The sequence below is a fragment of the Zootermopsis nevadensis genome, unplaced genomic scaffold, assembly GCF_977971745.1.
Source record: "Zootermopsis nevadensis isolate Lab colony 2312 unplaced genomic scaffold, Znev_1.0 Znev_ptg000030l, whole genome shotgun sequence".
NCBI lineage: Eukaryota > Metazoa > Arthropoda > Insecta > Blattodea > Termopsidae > Zootermopsis > Zootermopsis nevadensis.
In genome coordinates, this window is record NW_028259162.1 from 20,941,324 (window position 1) to 20,953,719 (window position 12,396).

The following is a 12,396-nucleotide window of genomic DNA, read 5'->3' on the forward strand; positions in this document are numbered from 1 at the left end:
ACTTAAATTTCAAGTGCATTCCATTGAAAACTGACAGAATTTACATTGTTCAGGAAGTGGAGGGAGGCCTGCAAAATAAGAGGGGTGGCTTGCTGCCCTACAAGTTAATGAAGATCTTTGAGTATGATCACACTAGGATAGCCAAGGAGCCTTCATTCTACACAGCAACATACAGACAGGATAAAGAAGAGCAGTGAGTATGGTAACAATCAATCCAGGGTTGACTCTTTTGTATCAAAATTAAACTTCAAACATCTGAAGATTAAATATTTAAAATTCTGCTTTTATCCCAAAGAAAGCACACCACATAAGCATTACAAATGTATTTTAATGATCTGTAAACAATGTTCTCTCTTCATTCAGAGAATCAAATGAAATCCATAAACAGACTCTGTGAGCAAGAAGCAGAATTTTGAATGTAAAATCACGTGATAAGCACACCAATGACATACAAGGCTTAAAAAATCCATACTTTTATACATTACATTCAATTGCACATTACAAACTATTTCAACATCAAATCAATTTCCATGACCTACATATATTCATGCAAAGTGGTTTTGCTCAAAATTATCAGATTTGGCAAAACTTCTTTTGCTGAATGCAGAAACTTTACTCGTTCTGAGATTAACAGGGAATGGAAAACCTAACCAAACATTAGAATTTGTTGTGGAGAAAATAAATATCTGCAGTCCCACTCCTCTTGCCAAGTATTCCACATGCTTTCCCAGCCCGACAATACCAATCACAGAACTTATGTTATATTTGATTTTTGATGGTGTTTCGGAAAATATAATCTGAAAGTACTCTGAAACATAATGCATTCTTATAACGAATCAGAGAGACTGCAGGAAGCTGTTGTTCATGTGAACATTTTAAATTCAAAATTAAAGGAATAAAAATACGTGATGCAGAATAACACACAACAGTGATTTTTGAGTAAATGTGACATACAACTTCCTAAACACTTTTGTTGCATAATTTGCATAAAGTAATTCCATCCATAACTAAACAAGAAATTATTTATATGACATTTTTCAGAAATATGATCTCCACGCTTAGCAAAGAACTTCTATTTTGTTTTCCTGCTTCAAATCTTTGGTGACTGTTATGAACTGGAAAGGCAAGATGTATTTAACAGGACACCTTTGTAGCTGGCAATTGCATTGTGTCAATTTGTGGGGAAATCGAAGGCCAATAACTAACCTGTGATTCAAACCCCCTCACCTATTTGGAGCGGTCACGCTAATTTCTGAAAATTTTTATGGCACAAAGGCAACTACATGTATCATCTGCATTAACAATTTGGTAACTCTGAATTTTACTCAAAGAGTGTATTGGTGGTTTATAATCAATTCTCAGAATAAATATCAATTTTTTTTCTCTCTACACGACTGAACAATTGGGCTTCGTAACTGATGTGTCATGCTTTCCTTGAGGTACCAAATGAATACTTAAGTAGTACTCGTATTATCTTCTTAGGTTATTGGTAAGAAAATTATCAAATATGGTTCAAGGTCCAAGAAGTTAAAATACATAAAAACCATAAAAATAATAACATTAAGTATAAAATTAAGACAACAATAAACAATCTTCTGTGTACATCTAACACTCTGTTGCATAATGTGCAGATTTATCATCAAAGATCGTGAAACATTCTTCACAGCTGCCCAAAGGAGTCAGGTGGTGTGGCAAATCATGATGAGGGCCAAATACGATGACAGTGAGAAGGTAAGATGCAAAAGTATGTCACAAGCAGCTAAAAACTGACATCTCTACAAATAAGGAATCAGTAAGTGACTGTCAACCCTTCAATGAAAAATCCAAGTTGTATGAAACTTTCCCAAATCTCAGAGTTAGCTAGATACTTTAGCTTGACACAAACAAAATCGTACGGACATAAGTCAACAGGTGATGAGGATTGATAGTTCGATGTGAGGCTTCACCTGGGGGAAGACTGAGACATTCTGATAATGGAGGCAGTAAGCACTTCTGAAATATTAGTCAATTTCTACCAAGTTACATGATGCAAAATCCCAGAAGTCAGCCATCTTTATGTTAAATTTACAAGGTATAACTTCAAAGCTCTAGATCATCAGAGAGAAATCCATTTATGTATTATGCATAATGAGGACCAATGGGGGTTGATCCCCACTAACCTCAAAGTAAAGCCATGATAGAAGTGCACCTCCATGATTAGGCTATCAGACCACTGAAATGCTATGGAAATATCTAAGTGAGAAGTACACAGACAGGTGTGACCAATTTCAATGTCCCCATTTCCATTTATATGTACTGAGTAACTGCTTGCAGGTTGGCATCAGACGACTACTCAACAGTGGTACGTACCTTGCTGCTTTCCCCCTTCATGAAGGAAGCTACAGCAGGGATAGACGAAATGGCACCAACTTGGACAGACGGGTAATCACACTAGTCAGTCTCACCGCAGAAAATCAAAGCCACAAATACAACTCTGTAAACCTGTATTTGTTACTTAAAGTTATGTAGTTTTAGTATAACTATTAGTGTCTTTAGTGAAACTGGTTTAGCTTATTAGTAACATGTATGACTAGCAATCTTTAAAATATTTACCTACTCACTGCCCACTGCGGTATGTGGTAGCTTCAGCATGTTCTGGGACAGTGACATTATGACAGATAAGGTGAAGCCTCCTTGTGGCATCAATATGCATGCCTCATACATCATGGGTTCTACAGCCTATTACAGGCCTTGACCGCCCCAACAATGTGCTTCCACTGGTCCCTATTTACGACTTCCCTTTTCCATCCCTGAACTCCGAGAGCTTGAAGATCTTGTTCTACACTATCAAGCCACCTAATGGGGGGTCTCCCTCTCTTTCTTGTTCCTTCTATATTGGTAAATATTACTTTTGTTTGCAGTTACTCTACACTGAATGGGCTCGTCCCAGCAAATGGTACAAGAAGCAGCCACTGTGGCTTGTCAAAAAGTACTTTGGTGAGAAGATAGGTCTCTATTTTGGCTGGCTTGGCTTCTATACAAAAATGCTCATCCCAGCATCTGTTGTTGGCCTATTATGCTTCTTCTATGGTCTCCTGTCCATGAACTCCAGTGACAATATTCCAAGGTACAAAACGCAAGTAATTCTCAGTAGAACATAAAATTGTAAAGTGTCAAACAAGGCACAAAACGTGAAGGCTGTTCAGATGTACAGAAGCTCTTAAAACAGAATTAATGACAAGGCTCACTGAAGACTAACACACAAATCTACAATTGTACATGCATTTTAAATGTTCTTTTTGCTTTAGCATAAAGAAAATGTGTCTGTCCATGTTTATCACATCTTCAGCCACAATGTTACAACAGTGACCTTGGATCGCATTGTTGCAAGAATCTTGAATGCCATTTTACAACCCTAGATCATAGAGTTGCAACAATCGCCTTGGTTAACACTGCCGTAATAAGTAATTTTTATGAGACAGAAATATCTGCAACAAGATGTGGTATAATAAACTTCTGCCACAAAAAAGGCATAGATTATTCCCAGAATATTTTCAAGGATTATGTCATACTTCAGATACCTACGTCATCTAACTGTGTCTGAAGTAATGAACCTGTTTCTCACATTATGCCATTGAAAACCACATCCTTCACTACAAAATTTCAATAACAGATTCATAAACTCTTTCCAACACAATGACAATAAATGTATCAGTGTACTACACAATCTTTTTCAGTATGGAGATATGTGATCCTAGCGTTGGTGGAAATATCACAATGTGTCCCCTGTGCGACAAAGTGTGTGACTACCAAAAGCTCAACTCTTCTTGTGTCTTCGCCCAGATTACGTACCTGTTTGACAACCCTGCAACTGTCTTCTTTGCCATATTCATGTCCTTTTGGGGTAAGCAATAATAATGTTTTTGTTATAAATTTTACTTATGTTGCCTCCTTTTTTACGACAAAATGCAAACTATAAAAACGTCTAGTACCTGAATAAATAAGATCTTCAGCAACACATGCAATACAGCTTTTCTGTTCAAATTATGAAAAGGTCATAATTTTTGGTATGCCACATGTACGTCCTCTTTCAGGCTACTTTAAATTGAGCCATACTGCATACCTACTCCACCTATGCATTTCATATGCAGGAATGGTTTAACCTAGCAAGGGCTGACATCTTGTGCTTATGCAAGACTCTGCCATTAGTTAGCTTTTTGATCAGTTGATTTAAGATAAATAAGAGGGCAGGTTAAAATAATGCCTGGTGGTGTTCTACACCTAACCCTTCACACTCCGATCCTTCCTTGTCAGTAACGTCACCCTCAATGATCCAAATATCATACCTACTATATGCTAACAGTGCTACGACCATACACAATGGAGTCGCGGCAGTACGGAATAGGAAAGAGGCACTCACTGAAGACTCAACCACTTCACTCCCACACTAAAATTCTTCCACAAATAGCACATTAAACAAGAAGAAAATTATTCCACAGTTTGACTTCATGGTTATGCTCCTCCCTTGGACCCTCATACATTTCTCAATATGCTGACCCTGATACGCTATTATCATGCCTGGCTACAGTCGCCTTGGCTTTCACTCAACTTACTCACTTACTTCAATCATACCAGTAACTCGTAAGAGCTGCTACAGAACTCAGATTTCTATAGTATCAATCCAGACTCTAATGCCACCCTGGAACCCCTTGCTGAACCAATGAATTCTGCCATAACATCTGAATTCATGTGTTTCAAAGAACGTCTGTGGAAATTTTAACCAGTTTCAATCCTTCATGACACTCATCAGCAACTATTTCCCTGGGTCTGCACAAAGACAGCAACCAGGGCACCACCTGTGGTGATTAGCCCGCTAATGCTAGAATTTACTAAGTTAATTCCATACTTTAGTCCTGTAATCTTTGTCAATCTACAACATTTATTACATCACAAACCTAATTTTTCAAATTATTAATTGGAGGGGGGAGTTGCTATATTAGCTACAGGTATAAATTCTATATATCTTTATGTCACATTCCAATCTTTCGTACACTGTGCCATTTCTGAGAAATATAATTACGTAGAAGGAGTTACGGGTCAAAATAAATTTTACCAGCTTTCAATATAAACATTCCCAACCAAATTTTAAAAAATTTGCCTAGATCCGTATAGTCATCTGGGAGGATGGGTATATAAACATGTTGGTAATGTATGTTTATTTTATGTTGTGAGAGTAAATAAAGTATAATTACATGAGATAGTTCAACAGTACAATTATTATCCATGACTACGTTTCAGCAACAATGTTTCTGGAGCTGTGGAAAAGACAGCAAGCAGTTATCGTGTGGGAGTGGGACTTACAAAATGTTGAAGATGATGAGGAACCTCGACCTGAGTTTGAAACATCAGTAAAAACTTTTCGCACCAATCCTGTTACGATGGAGAAAGAACCATATCTTCCTACATGGAGCAAAGCATGGAGGTTTCTGGCAACCAGTTCAGCTGTCTTGTTCATGGTAAGTCTACATACTTGCAATAAACTCAAAACATTAAAATTTAAAATATGGACTGTGACACTTTTCAGGGGACCCGTGTTCCAGTTGTTGCCCATTCTACCAATGGCCAATCTCCAACATTTCTTCCCTTTATTGCCAGCCCATCCATTCTTTTATCCATGACACATCCACTCACTGTTTACTGACTGTCCTCCATTCTCCTGGCCTGTCGCTGTTCTTCTCTTCCATCCTCCAATGGCCCTCAAAAGGGTCAGTCCTCTCACTCCACCCCCCACCCCCCCCCACAAATGGTGGGCAGGGACTGGTGACACCCAATGTCCTTGATATCATCATGGCCAAGAATTTTGTCCCACTGATGCATCCGGCTGTATGCACAGCACTCAGCTCAAAATCACTTACCTGTACCAATCAACATCACTAGTCAAACATCCTTCTAAAGCCCAATGAGCTGCCTTGACTTCGCACAGATGGATTGGGCCGTTTTCCATGTATGCCTTGAAGAGGCAGTAAGCACTTCTAAAGCACTGGTCAATTTCTCTGAGACAAGATGTACAACATCCCAGAAGAGTACAATCTCCAGACGGAACTAGCTCACTGTGTTCAAATGTAGACTTTGGGGTTAGTGGTGAATCTATGGGTTCTACTACAGTAAAATTATCTAGTTAATATATAATACATTGCTGAATTGTTCCAGAATGTAGCGCATCATACTCACTTTTTCCAAAAGAACAGGGTGATGTTCACAACACCTCACATCTGTAAAACAAATAAGAACCACATGCACATACTTCTTACGTAACATAGGTGTTCGTTGTTCTGGGAGCTGTTCTGGGGACAATAATATATCGCATATCTGTGGTGACCGTCATCTATGGCAGTGGAGAGCAATTCCTGAAAACGCATGCTAAGATCTTCACATCCATCACAGCTGCTGTCATCAACTTGGTGCTCATCATGATTCTCACAAAGGTGAGTTAGCAATATTTCTGTTTATATTAAAAAATTCTGGTATTACATAATCTACGCCTAATTATATTAAATGTAACACACTTCGTAATCTCACTAAGAAATCACATACACAAAAGTAAATAAAATAATGCAATCTTGCTATACGCTTCATGCAAAAGAACGCATAAAAACTGAGGACAAAAAATATTTTAAGAGCAGTTGTTGGAATCTTATTTTAAATGCTAGTTTCAATCTGTTACGCAGCATGTCACTGTACTGAACATTAAAAGCTGTCACAGTTTCTTAAAAGTGAACCAACACAGGACTTGCTGAATTTCAGAAAACTGTTTATATAAATTTCATGCTGAATGGTAACATTTTAACATTCCGGTGACAAAAGAATATTTAGGCTTTCATTGCACTGTTTGTCACTCAATCTCAGGCTCACAGCGATGGACCTAAGTCTGATCTCTGGCCACTAAACAATTCAGAAAGGTATCTTTAACATGGTACCATTAAAATAGTTTCTGACTTCCACCAGACACATATATGTCAGTTATTTCAGCACCCATCTGGTGCAAACTCTGCATTATTCAAGCTCATCATGAATAATACCATAGGCATAACCAGTTTCATGAATGCTGATTCTTCGGTTGTCCAGGATATGCTAAGCAATCTGCTTCTTAATATGAACATGTTTTAAAGTCAGCAGTTACCAAGAATATACGATACAACACTCATAGGAATATTTCCATCCACTTGTAAGCTTTACCTTAAATCATATTTGCTATCATACTGAACTGTTCTTCTACAAATTTCACTACTTTTCACACCCTCGCATTATAAAAATCAGATAAAATGATTCTAAGGTCCTCCATTACCAATGCAACTACAATGTAATGTCACCACTCAAAAGACAAAGAAAAACTATTAGATTCAAATGAGAAAAGGTTAATACTACTACATATCATACCTTTTTCAATGCTACCAACATCACTTTTGAGACAAACTAAAATTACCTTTGGTGTTTTTCTCTTCCATTTTATAGCATATTTTCAATTATAATAAAACTGAGTTAAATTCAAGCAGCCATATTTCTTAATGTTACTGACCTTGCAATGTTACCAACATCACTTTTGAGACAAACTAAAATTACCTTTGGTGTTTTTCTCTTCCATTTTATAGCATATTTTCAATTATAATAAAACTGAGTTAAATTCAAGCAGCCATACTTCTTAATGTTACTGACCTTGCAATGTGTTTACTCCCACAAAGAATAAATAAATAAAAAGACTGTTCTTCTCTGCTCTTTTTTAGTTATACCAGCGACTGGCCCTGTGGCTCACTAACTTGGAAAACCCACGGACACAAACAGAATATGAGGATAGCTATACATTCAAGATATTTGTTTTCCAATTTGTAAATTTCTACTCTTCACTCATTTACATTGCATTCTTTAAGGTATGAACTCGCTACAGTTTTGTATCCTTCCTTGCTATTGGGTACAGCTAGTATTATAATAAAAATGTTAGAGTTTAAACAGCCAAAACAGGGAAGATGGAACAAAACAAGTCAATTAACCAACACCAGCGGGCTTGTACAGGTGCTAAATATTTCTTATAACACTTTGAATGTATAAATTTCTTTAAAGGTTGGTTAATTTCAACTTCCCACTGTAAGATGAACTCTTACCTACTTATCTTCTTATTCACAAAAATGGATAAAAGTGCAGTCCAATTTACACATTTTCCACTATCTATCAGTTAAAACACATAAACTTAAGTTTTAAACATTGTTTTCTCTACTTATTCACATGCTGATAAAAAATTAATTGTTGAAAGGACAGCACAATCTCAAATAGAAGGCCCTGACTCTATTTTGAGCACGTTCAATACACACAGTAGAAACCAAGACGTCTATTGATTTTAAGTATTTAAAAAAGTATTCATAAAAGACAATGTTTTATCTCAGCTGGACAAATAAAAATTCAATTAAAACCTTACAAATAATGTGCTGTTTATCATCGCAACAGGTAAGTCAATTAGAGCCCACGACTGACATGTTCAATGCTGTAAGAACCTCAAATCTCAGAACGAACAAGAATATTGTCAGAAACATGGATTCATGGAAACTGTAATTACAGGAGTGGTGATGATAATTAGGACATACATAGACATGCTGGAGATGATTCAGACAAAGAATAATTTGTTACTAGTTTATATACAGCCATTTCAAGAGTTTATATTCAGTGGTTCTAATTATACTCTTCATCAGCACATTCCTGAATTTGATTCACTGTTCGTTCTTCTACTGGCAGCAACTGTGAGAAATTCTTTATGATAATTTACAAAATCTAATTTTTTTTCAGTTTTATAGAATTTTTGTGATTTATTCTGTACTAAGTAAGCAGGATTACTTATACAACACCTCAATTTAAGAAATTCATTACATTCTTTGGTACCAACACTTCAACCAATAGGTCCATGTTTTCAGATGACACAACAACAATGGCTGACGTTATATGTCAATCGAACTTAGTCACATACATCTATTTTGAACGCAATCCAAGCTGGAGGATAAACTGCCTGGTGCTGTGCTGAGGTTACAAGAAAGTCCCACAGGTCAATCAGCTATACACCCCCCTAACAGCGTTATAATATCCTATATGCACTCCAGCTGTTTGGCCACTCTGTTCACAGAAATGCTGGTAGTGATAACCTTCATTAGCAATAAGTGCTTCTGGCCAATTGATATACAGACCGTACAGCACGTGAGGAGAATATAATCGTAGACAGAGGGGGAAAACGTTGAGCACTGTCATCTCCACCATCCATGAGACATTAACCATGGCCTCAGTTAAAAAAATTGTTCCACAATCTGTGACTGACAAGTATGTGAAAGGAAATATAGTACAATCAGTAAGTCTATTATTTATTTTTCACCTTAGGGCAGATTTTTTGTTCATCCTGGAGATGCAAGTGCTAGAAATTCAGCATTCACAAGGCTCAAGATAGATGTTTGTGATCCTGCTGGGTGTCTATCAGAACTGTGCATACAGCTGTCCATCATAATGGTTGGAAAGCAGCTGCTTAATAACTTCCTGGAGATTCTCTATCCGTAAGTGCCACTAAAAAATTAGAAACTGATGTCACCTCTCAGCTTCTAATTTTAAACTGCCAAACAGTAATCACTAGGAACAATGCCTGCACATGGCAAGTCAATGCACTTTCTAATGTAATTTTACTGCATGTTCATTTCATATGGCTAACTAATTAACTCAATGCAGCATAGTCCTTCTTGACAAGCTAAACATAGTCGTTTAAGAACACCAAAAGCAATAAAAGGATATAAAATGAAAGGACAGTAAAATATGTTAAAAACTGAAGATTTCTGTCTTCTGGGTTGTTGCGATGTGTAATACTATACAGCGCAACAACCCAGAAGACAGAAATCTTCACTCACCACTGTGAAAACCTCAAATCTTACATGTTGAAAACTGTTTAAAATCTTTGTGTAGCTAGTTGGGTGGTGTGACTGTGATGCATTGCTGGTATTGTGTCATGGTTCATTGAACCAATCACCTAGTGACCACCCACAGCAATATTTATATGAAGATTTTAAAGAGTTATCAACATGTAGGATTTGAGGTTTTCCCAGCAATGAGTCTAAAGATGGCTGTTGCGTCATGATCCCCTACACATTAAGGAGTTTGTACCACTCTGTAAGGCTGTTTTATTTATGGAAAGCAGCACAGAGAGTAAGAAAAATAATTTTTCTAAGGGAATGGATCAAACTTGCAGGAAAATGTACAACTGGTGGAGCAAACGTGTTCATCGTTCCAACACCAAGAACCTTGAGCGAAAGTACACACGTTGGGAGGAAGACTTTCAACTCCAAGACCCAGGAAGACTTGCACTCTTTGAAGAGTATCTTGAAATGGGTATATATCACTAGACCACACACTATAAATCTACTCCAAAAAAGAGAGAGAGAGAGAGAGAATAGAGGCGCCTTCTCAAACTTTCACAGACATGTTATCCTTTTTATTCTTATTTGTTTACAGTTCTTCAATATGGCTTTGTTACCCTCTTTGTTGCTGCTTTTCCACTAGCACCATTATTCGCACTTCTAAACAACATTGGAGAGATACGATTAGACGCATATAAAATGGTGACACAAGCTCGGAGGCCTCTCGCTGAGAGGGTTCAGGACATTGGTGCGTGGTACGGAATACTACAAGGTGTTACCTATGCTTCAGTAGTATCAAATGTAAGTTATAATATTATACATTACCTCAACAATCCTAAGATATGGCAACCAGCTATTTGTATGAATATAAAAATGCATAAATAATCTACATTAGCTGTAATTAGATTTTGTTCCAATACTGGAATTTCTTATTTTCTGCATATCTAGAAAACTAATAGCTACATGTTTCCTTGCATGCATGTCTAGTGAGTGTCGCATACAGGTTCTACTGCTTTCTCCTAAGATAGAAGTAACAATTCTATAAATAAAAATTTATTCTTCAAATACATACATTTGTTTTTGGACCACAATGTTTAATAATGCATGTTTAACACATCTACCAATATTTCACCATGATTTTGAGACATTATGACATCATGAAGCATAACATTGAACAAAAGCGAAACGAAAGCATAATTAATTAAAATAATGACACGTAATGGACAACGTAACTATTCACGAAACCACTTCCAGAGCAACACAACGGATTATCATACTTGAAAACAGTACATAAAAAATATATTGTTGCTGGCTATAAACAGTAAATAAAACACAGAGCACCAAAAGGCAAAAATAACTGCATTCAAACTATAACTTCCATGAAAGCGTGATTCGCAACTATAATTTTTGTTGTAGGCATTTGTTATTGCATACACCAGCGATTTCATCCCTCGAATGGTATACAAATATGTGTACTCTCCCACAGAGAACCTAGTAGGGTACATTGACTCATCACTGTCAGGTATGTATCAAACACAATTTTTCGTTTAACAGTAGCAGAATGAACTCAGAAAATACACATAAAACTACCATTTTGCTGCATTTTATAAGGATAATAAAACAGTAAGTAGACAAAGACATTGTCATCAAAGGCCACACACATCTACACTGTTAAACAGTGTATCACATAAAGAACACCTTCAGAATTTTAGTGTACTCCAAAGAGTACGTACACCTTCTCAGTCTTGTATAAGGTTGCTTTACTTTATGTTCAGGCTTTTAATCATGTATGCACATGGAGGACTGAATGTTTTAGTTTTGACTGTCATACGAATAGATGGGGAGTGTGCACCCTAACTGATGCTTTTATCCAGGTATGCTACTACATGTGTGTTTATAACTGACTACTGTCCCACAGAATTCAATACATCTGACTACAGACAAGACATGGTAGCAGATACGGATGCAGAGGATCCCTCAACATGCCAGTACAGAGGTTATCGCAACCCTCCAAACCATGAAAAGAAATACGACTTGTCTCCACAGTACTGGCATGTGTTTGCTGCACGTCTCGCTTTTGTTGTAGTGTTTGAGGTAATTTCAAATGCAAGAGGTGCTTCTCAGTTCATGGTACTCTAATCATCTCTTTTAACCCCTTTAATTTCAGCTTCAAAAAACTACAGTTTTAGTGCATTTTCAAGCTAGCATTTTCTAAACTGTTATGTAATCTTCAGGCATGAAACATTTACAATTCCTTCCAATGCTGTACTTTTCTGTCATATCATCAGGACACAGACGAATGTTGCAATCCAAAATGGCAGATGTGTCACATACGGAAGATCTATTTAATTGGCAGCAGCACTGAATTTCATTAAGAATCCCACTAATCTTGGTACTACACAGGCTAATAATTACAATTACAAAGCATGCTACTGGTGCTTCATAACCTGAGTAGTTGGCATAACATAAGCAGAGCAAGCCACAG

The 12,396-nt window shown here is 36.9% G+C and overlaps 2 protein-coding genes across 10 annotated transcripts in view; one reads left to right on the forward strand and one right to left on the reverse strand.

Moving 5' to 3' along the window:
- LOC110828972 (BLOC-1 related complex subunit 5) overlaps window positions 1-12,396 on the reverse strand; it is a 132,195-nt gene that overhangs the window by 59,654 nt on the left and 60,145 nt on the right. For 3 of the 5 annotated variants that reach the window (XM_087358745.1, XM_022062220.2, XM_022062217.2), the window contains one exon: window positions 6,211-6,251. The exons of 1 other annotated variant lie outside the window; for it this stretch is intronic. The gene's annotated coding sequence lies outside the window, so the exon portion shown is untranslated. Of the gene's footprint in view, window positions 1-6,210; window positions 6,252-7,215; window positions 7,355-12,396 lie in introns of those variants that run through there. One more of the 5 variants, XM_022062219.2, reaches the window with a different exon arrangement.
- The window catches only part of LOC110828963 (uncharacterized), a 66,325-nt gene that overhangs the window by 47,716 nt on the left and 6,213 nt on the right, over window positions 1-12,396 (forward strand). For 4 of the 5 annotated variants that reach the window (XM_087358737.1, XM_087358739.1, XM_087358738.1 and 1 more), the window contains 13 exons: window positions 54-193; window positions 1,632-1,731; window positions 2,314-2,421; window positions 2,901-3,106; window positions 3,717-3,883; window positions 5,278-5,495; window positions 6,300-6,464; window positions 7,761-7,904; window positions 9,391-9,560; window positions 10,244-10,383; window positions 10,507-10,712; window positions 11,328-11,433; window positions 11,830-12,005. In XM_087358737.1, the coding sequence (XP_087214863.1) occupies window positions 54-193; window positions 1,632-1,731; window positions 2,314-2,421; window positions 2,901-3,106; window positions 3,717-3,883; window positions 5,278-5,495; window positions 6,300-6,464; window positions 7,761-7,904; window positions 9,391-9,560; window positions 10,244-10,383; window positions 10,507-10,712; window positions 11,328-11,433; window positions 11,830-12,005 (2,046 nt within the window). The remainder of the gene's footprint in view (window positions 1-53; window positions 194-1,631; window positions 1,732-2,313; window positions 2,422-2,900; window positions 3,107-3,716; window positions 3,884-5,277; window positions 5,496-6,299; window positions 6,465-7,760; window positions 7,905-9,390; window positions 9,561-10,243; window positions 10,384-10,506; window positions 10,713-11,327; window positions 11,434-11,829; window positions 12,006-12,396) is intronic. The other variant, XM_087358741.1, reaches the window with a different exon arrangement.